Source organism: Triticum urartu, chromosome 7A (assembly GCF_056163025.1).
Source record: "Triticum urartu cultivar PI428250 chromosome 7A, HENAU_Tu73, whole genome shotgun sequence".
Classification (NCBI taxonomy): domain Eukaryota; kingdom Viridiplantae; phylum Streptophyta; class Magnoliopsida; order Poales; family Poaceae; genus Triticum; species Triticum urartu.
The window spans coordinates 15,476,529-15,498,069 of record NC_141879.1 but is presented as its reverse complement, the minus strand read 5'-3'; the positions used below and the strand labels follow the sequence as shown (position 1 = coordinate 15,498,069).

Below are 21,541 nucleotides of genomic sequence, written 5' to 3'. Positions count from 1 at the left end.
TTTTGATTTCTGACCTTGAAACGGCGATCCGAGCTTCCAAAGCCCCAGACGGCGATTTCCTGAGACGGTTCATTCTATACGCAATTGGTACTGTTCTAGCACCAACATCACAACATTGTGTGGACTCGAAATTTCTCAACCTTGTTACAGATCTTGAAAACCTTCAGAAATTTAACTGGGGATGTTTCACACTTAATCACTTCTTCAAGTCCGTTCACAAGTTTAGAAATCGAGATCACGTAAATCTACAAGGAAATCTAATTCTGCTCCAGGTTAATGCTAGATCACTACTTAATGTCCTTTAATTATTGTTCTGTTGCATATCTGTATTGTGATGAACTAATTTATTGTGTAGTATTGGTACTGGAAGCACGTGCGTAGTGGCCGATTAATGTATGCTTCTAGACCCCCTCCATTGATCGCACGATGGGACGAAATGATGGCTACTTTAAGAAGCGATGCTTACGAGAAAGGAGGTCTTCATAACGGGTTAGTACCTATCTACAATTGAACTTTCTATATCCGATTTTTTATTTGGTACTAATGGTTCATTGTATTTTACAAAAATAGGCTGTCATGGAAATTTGTGCTCCTCAACGATCGTCCGAGAATTCTAATAATTTTCCAAGAAAAAAAGATGAACATGTGCATCAACATGATTCGTATCGAGCACCATCACAAGGATAGCAATTTAGTAGCCAGCAAGTATGTACTCCAAGGACTATTTGTTTTTGCAATATCACAAATAGGTGTCATGGAACCTCATTCATTTAGCTATTGTTATCAACGGGGTTTTATTTTGTTTACACAGATTGAAATGGTAGTTGAAGTCATGAATGCACGCATTTCTGATCATGAAAAGAAGGTAGGCAGGAAGTTAATGGAAATTGAGCACAGATTTGATGTCAAATACCAGACTCTAGGTGAAGACTTGATCGACATGAAGACTAAAATTGGCACTAATCCTAGGTTGTCGAAGGCCGAGGACGAAATTAAAGACTTAAGGAGGGAACTCCATGTATGTCATACTGTGCATTTTGTATTTTTTATGAATATGTTCCTTCATGTTCATTATTGTTTGCATTGTTACAGGAATTAAAATACGAATTTACAAGCAACCGACAATCAGTGTCACAGAAAGGAGGCGTGCAGGTGATCAATATGGCCCAACACGTCAATATCTAAAAGTAACAAACTAATGATGAACTACCTTTGTTCATTTTAGGATAAAGTCAATGTGTGCAATTCATCCCTGACAGGAACTCCTAGGGCTAGCCAATTCACGACAGGGACTTCGAGTACACCAAGTGCAAGACATGTGACGGAAAACAATGAGGAACCACAATTAACTCTGATGAATCCTGTCTTTGGTAATGATTACAAGTTCACGGATGAGGACATAGAGACAGCCGTTTACATCCGCGGAACATACGACCCTGTTGAAATAGCTAGAATCGGAGACATTTCCCTCACAGTAGAAAATCTGAAGCGAAATTTGGACGACAAATACATTTATGGTGATGTAAGCCCATTATACTCTATTCTACATCATCACTACAACAACTATCTTATTATTGTATGATTGAAAATTTGGCAGGTTATTATGGAATATGCTCGCATTAGCCAAATTGAGAATGATACTACCTCAATCATATCCCCTCAAGAAACCGAAAAGCTGTTACAAATGAAGGGGGTGGTTCCTGTTGGACGTGCAGCCTCGTGGTTAGCTCCTGTAGCAGGAAAATTTGTAGGGTGCCGGAAGGTACACGTTTTCCACACTTTCATAGTTTACGTACACACTGTACACGACAAATTTCGGTTCTCAACCCAAGCCAAATTTTACTGCAGGTGCATGTCCCACTGAATGTACACCAAAACCATTGGATGCTAATGATGTTTAATTTTGACAAAAAAGAAATTCAGACTTTGAACTCCGTGAATTATCATTGCGACAAGACCAAGCAAGATTCTCTTGTAAGTGTTCTTTTGCTGCCTCTTTTGATCCGCATGGAACATGAGCTCCCAAAGTACCGTAACCCTATGTATAACTCGTCGTACCCTAGGTTGACTCGATTCAGTTCTGCATTGACGAAGCTGTCAAGAAAGGGTTGATATCACTAGCTAAGAACATCAATTTTGCCGAATGGACCAAAAAACGCTACGAGAACATACCACAACAGACCGATGGGTACGCATGGCCTCATAAATTATTATTTGCGTACACGAATAAGATTACTGATCTTTAACTAAACATCGCAGGACTTCCTGTGCGGTTTGGACACTGCAGTACATGTTGTCATGGAACGGGGATGAAATGACCGATATTTTGAACCAGGTAATTGAATGCCTAATTTAAATTTGTACTTTGTTTAGCTTGAAAGCTATGCTGACGTCAGTGTCGGTTATCCAATATAGGCAAGGATAGATATTTTCAGGTGGAAAATATGTACAGCCTTACTGCATTCAAATTGCAATGCGCTTCGTCTCGAACCATATAAGTTCCCCATAACGGTTAGCGCTACTGCCGGGGTTTCTTGATCCACGGTCACCTATGGGACACGGCGGACCGGGTCCCTTTCGGTTCGGCGGGGGGCGGAGGTGGCGCAAAGAGCAGATCGAGGCGAAGCACGCGGGGGATTTACCCAGGTTCGGGGCGCACGGATGCGTAAAACCCTACTCCTGCTTTGTGGATTGTATTGCTTTCTAGCTCGGGAGCGTGACCGAGCGTGAGTGCTCGAGGTGGCTTTCTCTCCTAGGGCTCTCAAAATGGCTAACCCTCGAAGGACTCTCGAATTGGCCAACCCCCCTCTCCGTTGCCCACGGGCCTCCTTTTATAGGCTCAAGGGGATACCGACATAGGGCAACGGAGGGCAAAAGCGGAAAGGTGCCGTAGTAGGGGCAGCTAGGTGCTGTAGCAGGCACAGCTACCTGCTACAGTGCTATCATACCTAACCCTGACGGCAGGGGACAAGGGCATTAAATGCCCGTCTGTGTCACCTAGACAGCACCGAACGGGGCTTGCTAGGAAAGCCACCGTTAGCCACGGTGGTTATCTTGTCAGCGCCTGCTCGCCACCTCGCACCCCTTGCTGCACAGCCTCCTGCCACGTGTGCTTGGGAGGATCCCAGAGCGGCACGTGGTGGGCGGGCTGGAGCGCGGGCACGAAGTGGGGGCTTCCCGCGGCAAGCTCCTTGCCGCGGTCGTCGTCTTGTCGCATCCGGGAGCTTGTCGCTCACCGGGCCTTTGCCGGGGCACGTGGGGCGCCGCGGCGAGTTTTCTTGCTAAGCCTTGGTTGGCCTTCCCGGCAAGCTCCTCTTTTCGGGGCCTTGGGACGCTTTTGATAGCCTTCCCGGCAAGCTCCTCTTGCCGGGGTCTTGTCTTCTTCCCGGCAAGCTCCTCTTGCCGGGGCCTTGTCTTGAGTACTTTGTTCTTGAATGGTCTTCAGAGGAACCTCGGAGGGTCTTGGCGGTCACCCGGCAAGCCTTGCCGCGGGGAGGCTACGACTGCCCGTGCACAAGTTCGGGGTACTAAGGGTACCCCTACTTTAGTACACCGATAGCTACATCAATAATATATCATTTATTTCATAAGTCTCATGATTAGAACTAACCCAGCACTCTCTCTCTTATACAGAAGGAGGTGTACGATGCCCAGCAAGCAGTTCTACCTGATGCTTCAGAATAGGACGTACAATTAGTCAACAAGCCTGATGGTTCCAACGAACCTGACACATCCAACGCCCAGAAGGATACCGGTGCACCCAACTCCCCCAAAAATGGTGCACCCAACTCCCCCAAAAGGAAGAGAGCACATGGACGACCGAGAAAGCTAGTCGATCCTGAGGAAGCAGCAAAAACAAAGAGTCTTAAAGAACTGAAACTTAAATTTGACAGCAACACCATAGCCAACCAAGTGTCTTCGTTACCATCACGGTTACGCAGAGAGCATAAACCAGCACCAGCTTTATTGAGCCCATTCAAACACAAACAGGTAGCATCAATTGATACATGCTCATGCTCATGCTCTACTTTTAGCATCATTTGATACACGTTTAGTTCTTGTCAGAAAGTGGAAATAGGTACTTTTGGCAATCCTGAGCATCCTCTACTTATTGCAATATCTAATGCATCATCAGTACAAAGCTTGATTTGGCAATAGGTGGACTCAGCAATCATTTGCATGCTTTAATTTTGTCAAAAATTAATGCATAGTTCAGTTGTAACTGCTCATAGATATGGCAGGAACATGCTGAGTTATACACTAAACATAGTCATGCCAAGCTATAACTACCATAGTCATATTATTAGAGTTCCTAGCATGCATCACCGTACGGCAGAATAACACAGCAACCATAACATAGACCACCGTACGATACTTGAGCTGCTAAGGCCTTGTACAATGCAAGGTGCTTAGGGGGGTTGCTTATAGAAATAAACCAGGCTTTTCTTACGCACATGTGCTTATTTGTACAGGGTAGACGCATAACTAGGCGTCTCTCCTGTAGAAATAGGCACCGGTGCTTCAGAAAAACCCTGTTTATTTTTCTAAGCACCACCATAAGCATCTAACATTGTACAAGGCTTAAACATGCATCACCAAAATAGTATTAACAACTAGGAACACTAAACCAGAGTAGCGGCAAACTCTTAACATAAACGGCAGATCAACCACCGCTCAGCATAGGTTCAGACACACCATAGGACATCAGTTTTAGACTCGAACAACAAAGAAACATAGATAACATAAGAGGACACGGCGGTGCTGAGGCAGCAGCAGCACTCTAGCAACACATCACTTCTCTCCCTTCTTCAATGCATGTTGTAGGGCTCATTGACTTTGACAATCTCGAGGAAGCGTGTGTAGGCAGCATGTTTAGCAAAAGTACTGGCTTTATGCTTCTTACCATGTCCATTGCCAGTGCTGAAGGTATGCTGGATCATGCCATCTATGCCGCCACCGATCACCTTGCAACAGAAAGGGCACCCAATCTTGCCAAAGAAACGGTACTTGATCTTCCCAGCAATCAGATGCCTCAGGGTGTACCGGCTCTTGCTGTGCCTGCTGTCCATGCTGTAGTCCACGTCGTCATCCTCCTCCTGTGAATTAGTGAATTAGTATACATAGAAGAACTCAGCTAATCTATTATGGTACATTGACTTTAATTACAATGTTTTGAAAGTACACATGTGTAACATGGCAACTATCTATTTGCTAGAAACAAGGCGTATGTGCACATACATAATTGAGCCAATGAAATTGACATGCATAAATATGGATGGTGGAATAGTTGCATTTATAGATTAGTGCACAAGTAGTACATAATTAACACATGAAAGACTTCATGAAGTGGCTTGGTTTAATGATATTTGAAACTTGTTACAGGTGTAGTTCTTATTGGAATCAGAAAAATGGCTTCATTATACTCCTCCATGTTTCACACAAGGGGGGTTTTTTCTGTCTACTAGAATGAAGAAACCATTATTCTTTCTGACAGCGGCAATACTGCTTCTCCAACATTGTTAGACCCTGATAAGTTTCAGAAGGAAATTGGTAAAGGAGCTATGGGGTGTCTCACTGCTCATATTGACGAGAGATGTGGCTGTGATCATCTAGATAACATACTGTGGAAAATTGGCTAGATGAAATGTTTTGATTTTTTGGTATCCAGTGGATATGTACTGTCAGCCCATAATTATTAAGGGAGCGATCACTTCCTTTGCAAAATGGAAATCTATATAGAATTTGCAAATAGATCATCTATGAACATGTGTGCAAACTAATCATCTATGAACATGTGTGCAAATTAATTCATCTACATAAACTAAAATGAATCAGGAACTGCAGCATTTTGTCACTGTCCTTGGGAAGCCAATGGAGAATCCTGCCATATATCCATTGTTTAACCCACTTTTTTCATTAATGTATCCCTGCCATGAACATTTTCTTGTATTTGGGTTCATTACCCCACTTCTTTCATTAATGTACCCCTTGTGAAACTTATGCTCATCTAGTTAACAAGACAAACACCAATGCCATGAAAAAAACTAGAGTATCTGCTGGAATCAGAATGTGAATCAGATTTAAAAATCCACATCCAACATGAAGATCTATGCTAGATCCCTACAATCCTACATACGTAGAACTAGCATGCCCAAGTGAAATTGATGCTCATCTAGTTAACAAGAAAAACCCCAATGTCATGAAAAAAACAGAGCAAACAAAAGAGTACTAACTCAGATAGCTCGTCGATGGCATCCTCGTCGAAGTCGCTGCCCTTCCTGCAATCTACGTCGAACTCCTTTATGGCGTTCTCCTCAAAGAGCTCTTCGATTTTGTCATGCACCTTGTGCTTACGCCTTCTCATCTCCTCCTCCTCCAGATCTTCCCCGTCCTTGTGCTCGCTGACGGGTGCCTCGACGGCTGCGATGGCAGCGGGAGCAGGCACAACGGTCGCTGCACCGCCAGCTTCCGCCGCTACGACGGACTTGGCCGCTCCACCTACGGCTACAGCCACGGCAGCAGACTGCTCTGCTCCGATGGTTGCCTCAGGCTCGTCCACCGCATCTTCACATCCGCGCTTCATCGTCGGTCGAAGACAGGAGGAGGGACGCATAGGAAGGGAGGAGGGTGGTGAGGAAGGAGGAGAGGGTGGTGAGGTGGTGACGAAGGAAGAGAGGGTGGGGAGAGGACGAGGGTTTTCTACCCGATTTGGGGAAGAAATGCACTGCTCCTGCCTCTTGTAGTTACCGAGAAGCCGCGGGTGCCGATTTGAGTTGACACACCCACCCGGCCGTCCCCATTCCACGTGGGGATGTGGCGGTCCTGCACGCGGTCGTGCACCTCCTGCGGTTTGCCATCAATTGCTATCGGCCTCACAAGTGGGTCCCCTTGTCATCCACACAACCGAGCCACCACATGTACCACATTTTTCTTTCTTTCCGTCTCGACCGCGCCACATCTTTCTTTCTCCCCTTCTCGACCAGCGTCGCCGCCGCCATCTCCCGACGACCCCTCTCTTCGCTGCCGGTGCGCGGCCGCCGCCAACTCCGGCAAGTACGTGAGATCTCCCCTCTTCTTCCCTTCCCCAACCACGGCTCCCTACGGAGGCGGATCTGAGCCGATTGGTTTGGACTGAAACTTAGTTTTTGGATTGGATCTTGATTTGGTTTCTATGGTTTGAGACCAAATCAATCAATTAGTTTGAGCCGCAACTACCACCTACTACTGCTTCAAATCAAAGAGCTGGTATTGCCGGCCAGAGCTCATCGGCTCTCTCGAGTTTTGTCGCCATGTCTGATCTAGATTCATGACGTGCCCTCGCATATGGCTTTGTCCACGGTTTGAACCTTTGGATTCAATCCAAAAGTTGAAAACGGTTTGGACTGGGTTGGATGACGAGCATGTATAGTTCGGTTTGGTCTAGATTCTAAATGAAAATATCTGGATTAGTTTGGTTTTGATGTGTGCCGTGGATTGGACTGGTTTTAGTTTGGATGCCGAACTATTCCCAGGTTTAGATGAGACGGGCATTTCCATTGTCATTGGCATTGCTTTCTTACGTAGATGATAGAAAATTGATTTATTGGCCATTGCTAGTATAGGCTATCACTATGATTTATTATATGTATGATCTTTGTATTGTACTATGTACAATTCAACTTAGAGTTCAACATGTTCTGTGTAGAATGGAGGAAGCACAATGTGGACGCTGCAACTCACGGTGCCGGACCAGCCTTTCTACTGCCATGCTGTTCGGCATCTACTTCCAGCCTTCTTTTGTTTTTGCAGCGGTAACAATTTATATGAACCTTCTGACAGTACATTCCTTTTGTTTTTTTCTATTTGCACTAATGTATTGTGTCTGTTATTTGTTTTTATCTTACACAGATCGTACCATGCAATGTGAGATTGGCATTCAATGAGCTCGTCGCAGACACCATGACCTTCGACGCTCTTGGGGGCCCATACACTATACAGGTCGAGAAGGGGCGAAAGATAACCCAGATAGGAGGAGATGATTGGGATCGTTTCATCGCCCGCATGCGTCTTAGTGGGGGTGAATTGATCAGCTTCTCCTTCAAAAGAGATAGGCCCAGGATTTCTGTTATCTATCTAAATTTGATTCCGGATAGTGAGGATGAAGTTCATGAGGAGGAAGATGGTGCTGATTCAGATGATGACGATTCAGATGATGATGAGAACCCACTTGTTGAATACCTGTATGCCCAAGGACTCAGACTGGGCGACGAGGAAATCGGCAACCTCTGGGACATGCTTCTGCTACGTGAAGACTACCTAGGGAAGCCATTCGTGACCCGCCTCACAAGGACGAATGTTAAACGGCATATCATGGTATGTTACTTAGTGTGGTAATTACATGATATGCATGCTTAGTTAGTGTAGTAGTTCATATGATATGCATGTTGTAGTACTGTGATGAGAGGCCTAGTTTAGAATTCATTTAGTGAAGAAGTTTATGACATGCGAGTGTAGTGATATGATGATATATATGCTCAGTGTTGAATCCAATGATATATGTGTCTTGAAGTGTGTGCTTTGTTGATAATTGCACGTGACATGATCATATATCATGTCAACTATTTTCAGAAATTACCTAAGAGGTTACTTGATAGTTGTGGCATCGACCCGGACGAAGAAGGCATGGCTGCTGGACTACGCCTTACCAGAACTTTCTCCATCACCAGTTGTGCCTATGCAGTGGACACGGACGGTCGCACTGTCTTGAGCAGGGCAGGGTGGAAGAAGTTCCTTCGTGCCAAGAATCTTCGGGTAGGACAGGCCATCCTACTCACTGTTGCGAACACCCGTCGCCATGACTTGAGGATGATGATCACCATCCACCTCATTTAGAACTGGGGTGGGCCATGTATCAATGTGAAATGAACTTGTTATGTTAGCTCTTGTTTGCGAGTACTTGTCGTGTATTACTGTACCTATATCTACTCATATCTAGGTACTATTGCTTGTGATGGATTGCAACTATTATTAACTGGTAACTAATGCTCTACTAGCTATGATTATTCCACTGTGTGATGTTTTATAGGCTGTAGTGTGACATGGTAACTGTTATATATGGTAGAGGCTTGTCTCTAAGACCTTGTACAATGCAAGGTGCTTAGGGATGTGCTTCCACTGTGTGATGTTTTGTACGTGCCAGGTTGTAGTATGAAATGCTAACTGTCCTATATGGTAGTGGCTGGTCTCTAATTGGACCGACATGTTGAACTAGTATCAATGGTAGAGGCGTTTCGTTGTGCGCCACATCCAACAGTTCACATAATTAATTATCCAAAGATTAAGGTATGAAACCCTTGGTCATACATAACAACATCTCGTTCCTAAAAATTAAGGTACTTCCACATTCAAACTAACTAATACTACAAATTCGAAGGAACTACTTAATACATTAACAGCACATAGGGAAGTAGCCCTGGTCCAACAGCTTGAGAAATGACGAACAAAAACTGAAAGAAGAAGGATCAGCCAGTAGTAGCACCATCAGCCTCCCAGCCTCACAACTTCAGCCAGCCTGGTGAACTCCAGGTTTTTTCCTGCAAAACACACATGTGATGTTGGAGGCAAGAAAATAAATATGTCCGGGGTCTTGTCATGGCATCTAATCGCACGGAATGCTAGTACAAATGATGGAGAACAAAACATCCAACGTGAGCAAATTCATAGGAGTTCTAGATCCATGGATACCATCAAGAAAAAATGCTCAGTTTTAATTCAGACAGAAGACTTGGTGAAAACATGCATATTCATATCAGCAACATTGATATGGCATCTTTGCAAGCTTGGGTCAGTGACTTGTCTTGTGTTTCATGGCATGACAATAATTTTAACAATAAATAGACATGAAATCGACCCAAACTCATGTACAAAGTTAGGCCATATGATGCATGGATTAATTCACACATAAATGACAAAATGCCAACTTTGTATAGAATTTGCAGTACTAAAATATTTCAGTGTGTACCAGTGTGTACTGAAACTGCAGTAGTGAAATAATTCAGTGTGCATCGGTGTGTACTGAAATTGTAGTAACCAAATATTTCAGTGCCTACCGGTGTGTACCGAAATATTTCAGTGTCTATCACTACAACATTACAAATTTTGCCTAGGGCAGTACCGAAATATTTCAGTGCCTACCGGTGTGTACCAAAATATTTCAGTGTCCACCACTACAACATTACAAATTTTGCCTAGGGCAGTTCCGAAATATTTCAGTGCCTACCGCTGTGTACCGAAATATTTCAGTGTCTACCACTAGAACATTACTAATTTTTCCTAGGGTTCATATGATGCCTAGGGTTCACATACATCATAATCCATCCTCCAAATCCATGTACTCAAATGTTCATGCAATTCATTGAGATTAAAATGCCATCTAGCATTCCCTCTCTGAGCTATTACGATCAGTATCACCATGATGTAAGCACGAGCAGTAGGAAGATGAGGAGTGGGGAAGCTTACTCTAAACATAGCTACCGCCGCCGTTCAGACGAGGAGAGCGGCGAGGGAAGCGTGGAGAACGGCGGGGAAGCGAGGTCGCGACCACTGTCCTCCTCATCTTGCGCTTCGGAGTCTCCGGTGACTCGATTGGAGGCTGCACAATCTACAACGGCACCTCGTGCACGGTGGGTTCCTGATCCAGTGGATGCTCTACCCTGGATCTGAACGCCCACCACCTCCGCCTGGTCCACTCGCTAGACGAATTGGCCTGCTCCATCGCCCAGAGGAGGATCTCGATCTTGTGAATCGGTTGAGCGGGCGGGGGCCAAAGCTTTGCCCTCTCCTTCTTCGTCAAATTCTTGAGAGTGGCCATTGCTGTCCAGCTCATCTGCCTTGTGTTGTCAAACAAAGAACAGATCTCCCTCAACCTGGCCAACTTGACCTGGTCGCTGCCGGCGATCTGCATGAAGTCAGTGTTCTCGCCGCCGGCCATCAGATCGATATGCCGTGGAAGAGGGGGTGGGGGTGGGTGGGGGGGTTGCCTGAGTGGAGCGAAGTTGCAGCGGCAAGGAGGAGATGACTGCGGTGGACTTGGAGGAGAGGGAGGAGATGGCTGCCGATGAGTAATTGTGGAATGTGTAGCACCATGGTGGCGGTTATGCATTCGACGAGAGGGGCGGCGCGTGCAAATTTTCCTAGGACTAAACTGCCCCTAGATTAAAACGCGTCCCCACCTTGTCACAAGTACCGGCCCCACTCGTTTTAGTACTTTCGGGTACTTTCATCGGAGTACTACCCAGTACTTCGTATTTGTCTGCCGTTAGATCGACATCAATGAACGGTTCTAAAAAAGCCCAACCACTCTAAAACTTGTATAAATTTAAATGAAAAACTAAGAAAAAGCGGTCCTACCACTTGAACTCAAGACTTGTGGGACGCGAAGAGGACATCCAACCATTGTGCTACGGATGTTATTATGTTTTCAACAGGATTCCAACACTATATATACAAAAAAAATTAAAAGTAACGAAATATTTCAAACGAAATACAAATATTTCGGCCACTCTCAAAATGATCGAAATTTCGTCAAAATTCTAAACAATGTGTAGCATTGATTGATTCATCAATCATCAGGATTGCAGCCATCACAGAGAGGAAGATTTTACAAGAAAAATAGAGATCTTGATCCATAACCACCATTAGTTGTCATAAACAAAGATTCAGAGGACACATTGGCAGTACAAACAAAGATCAGGAGCGCATTTTCACTAGATAGACCTAGTACGTACAATGCATGCAGGTATTATGCTCTGATAGAAACCATGACGGAAGGGCGGTTCGGGTGCATCAGCAAGGCCTCTTTGAGCGTGTCCACGGCATCCTTATCATTGCGGAACCCATACACTTTGATCTCCTGTAGGTGTAACAAGTGCTCCATGCCGACTGGTATAGTGCCGCCCCAATCGAATGCACTGAACCAGAGTGTTTGTAAACAGGGCATATCATGTGCCTCGAAGCCCAGGTACGGCGTAGTGTCTTTCTTAGACCAGAAATATAGGAACTCCAGAACTGGGAATAGCCCCGTCCCTAACATAGCTCTGTAACCAGGGATTTCATATGCTCCAAATTCGAGGTGGGCGAGGGAGGGAAGCTCTCCAAGCAGATGAACATCCTGGGTTGATGTCCCTTCAACAGACAGCTTAAGGAAGCGCAGGCAATGGAGACCAAACAACCATTTTGGAACTCTCCATAACCGCTAGTACTGCAACTCAAGGCGCTCGATATGTTGAAAAGGATTGGAAAATGAGCCCAGCTGCTGGCTATCCTCACGCTCAACATGATCGCCGCCAGAGATGACCAGAGATTCAAGGTTACAGAGCTTTCCAATGGAGCAAGCCAAAGCATCAACTTTTGGCAAACCCAAACTAATAAAACCTAGTGACATATGCAGTTCCCTCAGATTGGTCAGCTTGCTGAGACCCATAAAACACTCCAGCGAGCTCTTTTCCATGTCAAGCCCTCGCAGAGTGCACAGTGATTTCATATTTCTGATACCTTTAGGCAGGTCTATAGAAGTTGGAAGAAGCAGATAGGACAGGCGAGGCAAATGAACTATATCTGAGGGGATGCTCTCCATCTGTTTGCATTTTTCTATGTCGAGTGTCTCCAAGTAAACAAGCCCACCAAGTTCAGTAGGGAGCTCTATCTTCCAAGCTCTAACCATCAGATACCTCAGCAGAAACAATTGGCTAGCAGCAGTGAGGTCAATTATCTCCCACTCATTAAAAATGATTAGCACCCTGAGGTACTTGAACCACAAAAGAGGGAGTATAGACTTATTGAACAGTAATGATCGAACTTGTGACAACCTAGCAGCAATAGTCGTGTCATATGTTGCTCCACCAATAGCCATGGAGCTTAGGGATAATCGGCGAACCTTGTTTTTGCAGCGATTCAGTAGTCTTGCCATGTCCTCAGAATTGTATGGCACACTTATAAAATTATGTTCAACACACTTTCTTAGGATCAAATCAAGCATCATGTCATGTACTGTGCAAGACAACACCTCTCCATAGCTAATTTTGCTTGGCTGAATCATGCTTCTATTGAGGAGCTCATTGAAGTAACTCCTGCCAATAGCCTCCAAATCCGGCCCATGCGAACTGCTCACAAAGCCTTCACCTATCCATTGTTTAACCAAATCATCCCGTTGTATGATATGGTCCTCAGAATACATACCAAGATACAGAAAACATGGCCGAAGATGTGGAGGAAGATGGGTGTAGCTAAGGTTTAATATACTATTCATTTCTTTCAATGAAGCATTTGTGGCAGGTTGGGCACGCAAAGATTTCCTTATGCTCTCCCAGTGTTTCCTTGATTTCACCTGAGTAGCTAATAGGCTAGCTATAGTGATAATTGCGAGCGACATACCACCGCACTTCTTCAGAATTGCAGCCGCAACATCTTTAAGATGGGGTGGACAAACAACTTCAGACCCAAATACTCTATTGCAGAATAACATTCATGAGTTCTGATCACCGAGGGGCTTCATTGTGTAAATGCACTCACGGTCATTGTGACAGGCCATGCCAGCCACATCTTCCACTCGTGTGGTTACAATTATTCTACTCCCATTTCCATTTTCTGGAAAAGCACAACTAATAGTATTCCATGCTGATAGATCCCACAATAAGGTACCTGTTGAAATGTTTGCACATGGTTATATTGTAGCAGGATATGACTACGTTGAAGACAGAAGCATACAAAATAAAAACGAACTTGATGTAAGCAAATCTATTGCTCGGATGGTTGGTCCCTCCCTCTCTCTCCCTCTCCCTCCCCCCTACCTCACTCACTCACAAGACTCTTCCAATAGACATCTTAGCAATTTTTTACACTGAGTGAAAAAAGTACAATACTTCAATCAATTTTTTTCCAAAGATGTGTTTCTGCTCCAACATGTTTTTGTAATTTTGAATCTATATCACAAACGTAAAAACAAGAAAAAAGTCAAACTTCCCACATTTTTTTTCAAAAAGGAGGAATACCCCCGGCCTCTGCATCTGGACGATGCATACGGCCACTTTATTGATTATAACACAAGACCTTACAAAGTCGTACAACAGTAAGACCAAAGCCACCATCTTCGCAACCTCTGTCGCTACTCCTATCTACCTGATGAAGGGGCGCTAATGGTCTGGGCCTAATACCAAACAGACCTCGCAGCCAAACCTAACATCTGAGGCCTGAGGTCCCAACCAGGACTCCTTCCGGGTATGGGCACCCACCAATCCGGCGTGCTCTTCAACCAGGCCCCCTGCCGGGTATGAGGCCGCCGCAGCCACGTACAATCAATCCATCTTCAGAGTTGTACTGTTGCATGAACCGTTTCAGGCCTCTCTGCCATCGACGCCACCACGACGCCAGACAGCGCCACCATCCTGCGCTCGTCCATCATCCCACGCCCACCGGCGATACCCCTACTGCTCCATGCCGCCGAGACTCGTCGTTGTCGACGTACCAGATGCCACGCCGCTCCTCCGACGCGAACACGAAAAATAGGAAACGCCCTAAAGATACAAGGGGCACTCTGCACAACATGAAAGCCGCCGCGAGCAGCTGCAGAAATCCAGCCGGCAGCCAAAGACCCCACCTTCATGAGCCCACACCCGAATCCTAGCTCCCCAGGCAACGCCTCCAAGGAGGGGATGACGCCCATGGCACCACCGCTGCCCAATCCAGACCGGATTTTGGGTTTTCACCCGGGAGAGGACCGGAGGTGACAAGAATAAGGACCACGACACCGCCTTCAGGAAGGATGCGTCGCCCGAAGCCGACGCCGCTGTCGAGCCGAACCAGCCGGCCTAGGGTTTCCCCCGGTCCCAATCTGCACCACCATCCCCAGAAGCACCGGAACCAGCAGCATCCACCGGCCACAGGCGCAAAGGGGAAGGAGCGGGAAGGAGGGAGTAGCAGGCCTCCAGATCCGGCGAGGACGAATAGGCCCCCGAACTGCCGCCGCCAAGCGCCGACTCCCCACCAACCGAGCGGTCGAGGACGCCGGGCAGAGTCCCTGCGCACACCGTCCAGAGCGCGAACGGCGGCGCCGAACCAGCACGGGTCGCCGCCCCGTGGATCCAGATCTCCTCGAAGGGACGATGAAGGCCTCGCCGCTACCTTCCTCGGCAGCCGTGCGACGCATCGGCGGCTCCTCTAGTGGCGACGAGGAGGAGAAGAAGGGGGAGGGGGACCGCCGGCGGCGGCTAGGGTTAGCCGCCCGTGTCGCCCCTGTTGGAGCGACACGGGGGCGGCGGCTAGGGTTAGCCGCACGTGTGCTGGTTTGGCCTCACATAGTCTAACTTCCCACATGCATGGACAAACAAGCATAACCAGAACATGACACATGCTCGTAGGACGCGCACCTCGCCGAGCGACACACGCTCCCGGACAAAGTGCAAGTCGATCTCCACGTGTTTTGTACGCTGGTGCTGGACAGGGTTAGTGGACATGTACATTGCACTCACGTTGTCGCAATAGACAACAGTGGCACGCGCCGGTGGTTGATGAAGCTCACCAAGGAGTTGTCGCAACCAGACGGCTTCGGCGACGGCATGTGCGACGGCGTGGTACTCGGCCTCCGCGCTAGAACGTGAGATGGTGTGTTGCCACTTCGATCACCACGACACAAGGTTGCCGCCGAGGAACACGCAATACCCCGAAGTGGAGCGGCGTGTGTCAGGGCACCCTGCCCAGTCGGCGTCGGAGTATGCGACGAGCTCGGTGGAGGCAGACCGGTGGAACTGTAGACCGAGATGTGTGGTGCCACGGAGGTAGCGCAGGATGCGTTTGAGTAGCTGAAAGTGCGAGTCGCGTGGAGCGTGCATGAAGAGACAACACTGCTGAACTCCGTAGGAGAGGTCAGGGCGTGCGAGAGTGATGTACTATAGTGCACCGGCGAGACTTCTATAGAGCGAAGGATCATGGAATAGTGGGCCGGCATCTGCTGGAAGTTTTGCATGCGTGTCCACTCGAGTGGATATGGGTTTGCAGTTTAGCATCCCTGCTCTATCAAGTATCTCCAAGGCATACTGTTCCTGTGACAAAAAGAGGCCAGTGGTGGTGGAGGTGACATTAATGCCAAGAAAATGATGCAGTGGCCCGAGGTTGGACAATGGCGAACTCCTGGTGGAGCGAGGAGATGATGGACTGTAGTAGAGAAGTGGCGCTCACGGTGAGGATAATGTCATCGACATACAACAGCAGGTAAGCTAGCTGTGTGCCACGACGGAGGATAAACAGAGAAGAGTCGGACCGAGGTGCCACAAACCCGAGCTGGAGCAGGTACGTGGTGAACCGGGAGAACCATGCCCGCGGCGCTTGTTTCAGCCCGTACAACGAGCGGTTCAAGCGGCACACACAGGCGGGGTTGGCGGTGTCGACGAAGCCGAAGGGTTGCTGCGCGTCGGCGAGGTGCCCGTGCAAGAAGGCGTTCTTGACGTCGAGTTGGTGGATGGCCCAAGAACGCCCGGCGGCGATGCTGAGCACGGTGCGGATCGTCGCCGGTTTGACCACGGGACTGAAAGTCTCGCCGTAGTCGATGCCGGCTTGCTGTGTGAACCCTCACAGCACCCAACGAGCTTTATAGCGAGCCAGGGAGCCGTCTGGATGAAATTTATGCCAGTATATCCACTTCCCTGTAACCACGTTAGAACCTGCAGGACGAGCAACCAAATCCCAAGTGTTATTCTGCAAAAGCGCGTTAAACTCCTCTAGCATAGCACGGTGCCAGTTGGGATCTTTCAAAGCCAGTTGGGAAATTCTGTAAAAGATTTCCTTATGCTCTCCCAGTGTTTCCTTGATTTCACTTGAGTAGCTAATAGGCTAGCTGTAGTGAAAATTGCGAGCGGCATACCACCACACTTCTTCAGAATTTCAGCCGCAACATCTTTAAGATGGGGTGGACAAACAACTTCAGACCCAAATACTCTATTTGAGAATAACATTCTTGAGTTCTGATCATTGAGGGGCTTCATTGTGTAAATGCACTCACGGTTATTGTGACAGGCCATGCCAGCCACATCTTCCACTCGTGTGGTTACAATTATTCTACTCTCATTTTCATTTTCTGGAAAAGCACAACTAATAGTATTCCATGCTGATTGATCCCACAAGTCATTAACTACAATAAGGTACCTGTTGAAATGTTTGCACATGGTTATATTGTAGCAGGATATGACTACGTTGAGGAAAGAAGCATACAAAATAAAAACAAAATTGATGTAAGCAAATCTATTGCTCGGATGGTTGGTCCCTCCCTCTCTCTCCCTCTTCCTCCTCCCGCCCTCCCTCACAAGACTCTTCCAATAAACATCTTAGCAATTTTTTTTTACAACGAGTGAAAAAAGTATACTTCAATCAATTTTTTCCAAAGATGTATAGTGTGGGATCTGCTATAGAAATTGATGAGAGATATGAGCAAGAGGCTTCAAGAAAACTTGTGTTTTCAGAATTATATCAAGCCAGTAAAGAAACAAAAAATCCATTAGTATTTGAATCCGAGTACCTAGGAAAAAGATAGCGTTTCTGCTCCAACATGTTCTTGTAATTTTGAATCTATATCACAAACTTAAAAATAAGAAAAAGTCAAACTTCCCACATGTGCATGGACAAACAAGCATAACCAGAACATGCACTAACCAATTACTTGCTACTTCAAATTTAAGATAGTAGCCATTGCAAATGACTATAAAACGTAAGTAATTACCTTTTATATGTGAGATCCTTCCTTAGCTCTTCAATGATGTCGTCAAACCCGCAATCGTGAGAAGAGACATTTATCCCAAGTTTCAGTTGTAGGCGATTGAGAAGCACTCTCAAATCAGGCCTCTGTGAAACTGAAAAGAATGCCACACAAACAAAATGCTCTTTGATCTTGTCAAACACCTGTTTGGCAAGTGTAGTTTTACCCAGGCCTCCAAAACCAACAACGGACACAACCTTTAGTTTTTTCTGAGTATTCATCAACCAACTAATAACCTCTTATCTAGGGCCTTCAATGCCCACAAGGTTGGCCGCCTCCTGGTAGACCGCTCGCAGGCGAGCGTCGACAACCACAGGGCCAAAGCTAGGCTTACAATCATCAATCTTGTAATTCACACGACGAGCATTTGCTTCTACCGCAAGAGTCCTAAGCTCTTCCATCTGGTTGGAAATTCGATGAAGCTCGCACAACCTCTTGTGAAGTTCAGCAGCCTCCCAGAAAAAGCCTACCTCAACATCCTCACCACCAAATTGGCGGATGAAGTCATCAATGCAATTTTCCATGTCGTAGGAATCTCCCTGAGATCATCCCTCCAATTTTTTACCCCTGGAGCAAGCTCATTCATGAGCTCCAGCAGCTCAAGAGCAGCGTGTATGGCTCTCAACTCCTTCTCAAGGAAAGACGCCTGCTTCCTTACCTCTTTATGCTTATTGTACTCATCGTTGATGAAAGTAGTAAACTTGCCACTAAGGGTGCTCATCACCCCGGTCGCCACACACGCGGTTGATGTCCTCCTCTTCGTTTGTTGGCTCACTTTGCCATCCTCCTGCTCCACCTCCAGCGATGATGGCTGCAGTTGGAGTGGTGCAACATAATCATCCATCAACTTTAGTTCATCCTCCATCTTGGAGAAGCTTATCTGCAAAATAATAATAATTAAAACCAGATTAGGAGAAATCACTAAATAGCACATATTGTACTAGCCGCCCGTGAATGTGGTAAGCATGCCACCGAGGGTGCTCATCACCACAGTAGGCAAACTCATGGTTGATGCCTTTCTCCTGTTCTCTTGTCTCACCTTGCCATCCTCCTTCTCCACCTCCAGTGCCGATGGTTGCAGTTGGGATGGTGTGATAGAATTATCCATCAGCTTGCCACTAACGACAGAATTACCCATCAACTTGAGCTCATCCGCTAGCTTCGAGAAGCTTATCTGCAATAAACATGAAAACATGTTTAGGAGAAATCACTAAATAACGCGTATTGTACTTGTTGCCCATGAACATGGTAAGCTTGCTATGGAGGATGCTCATCACCCTAGTTGCCACACTCACGTTTGATGCCTTCCTCTTCCTCTCCTGGCTCAATTTGCCATCGTCCTGCTTCATCTCCAACGTTGATGGTGGCAGTTTGGATGGTGCAACAACAAAATCATCCATTAATTTCAACTCATCCGCCAGCTTGGAGCAGATGCTTGTCTGCAACAAAAATGAAAAAATGGCCATGACACATCACTAAATAATTACTGGTGGATCATATACATTTACTATTGAGTGATTGTACCTGCCCTTCTGTTGAGGTACCTACATCACTTGTACCAGGCCAATTCGAAATTTCCGCGTCACCCAGTATTCCACGGATGATAAACCATGTAGACGGCCTGTTCCCTGGGTAACAGTTTGTGCATTCTATCCCTATCTCGGCACATGCCTTTACTTGTTCCAGTGATGTGTGACTATTTGATGTCTCAAACATGTCCGTCCAGTTTTCAACTACCTGCAATTTGACAACCATGGTCAGTTATAAAGGATGACATGCATTTAGAATAGAATAAACACGTAGCAGTATTGATTTAGGACTAGAGACCCCTGTTTTTTCAGTCGAACGACCAGTCATCGACTTTTTTTTACGACTCATTGACTAGTGTCAATGAGTCGTAAAAAAAAGTCGACTCAACAACGTGTTGACTAGTCGACTATTTTTCTTTGGAAAATCGCTACAAGGACAACATTCAAATCTTGTCATATGCAAATTCTTATATTAATTAGATACACTGATTGAATATAGTTTACATTTTTTTTTCCAACAAGATTGTGGTTTGTTCTAAACATGTTGTCTACAATTTTTCGAGTTGAAACTTGAAACCTCAAAAATAATATAATTACCTCCTTAACAGTGGAACACTCTTTACGTCCCATAAGGATCTCCATGATAATAACACCCAAACTATATATGTCTGTCTTGAACGTGATTTCTCCGCTAGTTAAGAATTCTGGTGCCATATATCCCCTGCACAAAATTTTGGTGTAGTTTGTTCGATTAGTGAATAAAGTGTATGAAAAAAATTGGTAGATGACTGATAAAAATATTAGGTTCGCAAAGAGACTTGCTAGCCTACATTGTCCCAAGCTTGTGGTCAGTAATAGCCCGACTCTGGCTTCCACTTAAGCGTCGTGATAGACCAGAATCCGCAATTCTGGGCACCATGTTATCATCCAATAGTACATTCTGAGGTTTGAGGTCCATGTGAATAATACGCTGTTGGTGAAGATAATGTACGCCCTCACAGATCCCCTTGATTATTTGATAACGTGTGGTCCATTGAAGTTGACAAGATGCATCTACGAAGAGTATACAATACAACAATAGTTAGTACTATATGCGATGGGATAACCAGTTCAATCGAAAAAGGGCCTTCGTGAATGATTGCCCGGTTTTCAAAGCCAATATGGTAACAAGTTCGAAGGAAGTTCTTGAAACACATATCTCATTGCCCAAACGTGGGCGTGACAATTGAAAAAAAAAACTACCACTTCATTTCAAAATTCAGGTGCAAAGATGTGGGCTTGACAAAATATTCGTCTTGGAAAATTGAGATGCTCTGAATTTTCTTTTTGACACTCGATTAAAGCTCTATCCACAACAGAAAAAGATATTTGTTAGTGCTCTCTTCTCTCTGAGGCAAACAGGATGAGAAATCAACATATGCCCAAACCGAAGAGTGCATGTTTCGCAGTGGTATAAGAACGGAGCTCAAAACTACTCCCTCCTTCCTATGATATAAGAGCGTTTTTGACACTATAGTGTAGTGACCAAAACGCTCTTATATTATGGGATGGAGGTAGTATCATTTAATGTGCAAAAAGAATTAACAAAGCTCAGAAGAGTGGCAACCAATAAATACTTTGGACTGTAGTTGGTAGATATTTACGACTACTATATAGTAGAAATGCAAGGAAAGCTACAAGGCTAGTCTGATTTTACCGGAGAGATAGTCAGCAAGGCACCCTCTGGGCATGTACTCGAAGCAGAGCAGCCTATGCCGCACATCTGCCAAGACACGCTTCCCATCGTATGGCATCAGTACTTGCTGCGTCTCAGAGCAGTACCCCAGAAATCGCACAGGTGACCTCGCTCTCGAAATTCTTGTCCAGGATCTCGTACCTCTCGAAGAGCTGCTTCACGGCAAGGGTGCCACCACTTGGAAGCACTCCCTATAGCTCACATGAATCATGTCAACTCTAAAAAATCTTTTGATTTTGACTGTACTATCTCGTTAATTCAGAGCGGAGGGTCTGCCTGTGTTTACCTTGTAGACCGCTCCAAACCCACCCCTGCCGATCTGTCGAGCGTCGGAGAAATTCTCTGTGATGGACATGAGAAGAGAGAAGGGTAGATCGACTGGATCAACGCTCTCGTTGAGCAACGCCTTCTCCAAGGCAGCAAGTTTCTCACCGTCCGCCATATCAGTGTTGGACACGAGTCCCTGATCAGAGGAAGTTAATAGGCCTTATTCTCCTA

The 21,541-nt window shown here is 45.9% G+C and overlaps 1 protein-coding gene and 1 pseudogene across 1 annotated transcript; one reads left to right on the top strand and one right to left on the bottom strand.

Moving 5' to 3' along the window:
* Positions 1–7,685: 7,685 nt before the first annotated feature.
* On the top strand, positions 7,686–8,871 carry LOC147956968 (uncharacterized). The gene is made up of 3 exons (XM_087537964.1): positions 7,686–7,790; positions 7,888–8,352; positions 8,608–8,871. Exons 1-3 carry the CDS (start codon positions 7,686–7,688, stop codon positions 8,869–8,871), a joined length of 834 nt encoding a protein of 277 aa, XP_087394090.1.
* A 2,908-nt stretch (positions 8,872–11,779) lies between these two features.
* LOC125525928 (disease resistance protein RGA5-like) lies at positions 11,780–21,485 on the bottom strand (annotated as a pseudogene).
* Positions 21,486–21,541: the final 56 nt, after the last annotated feature.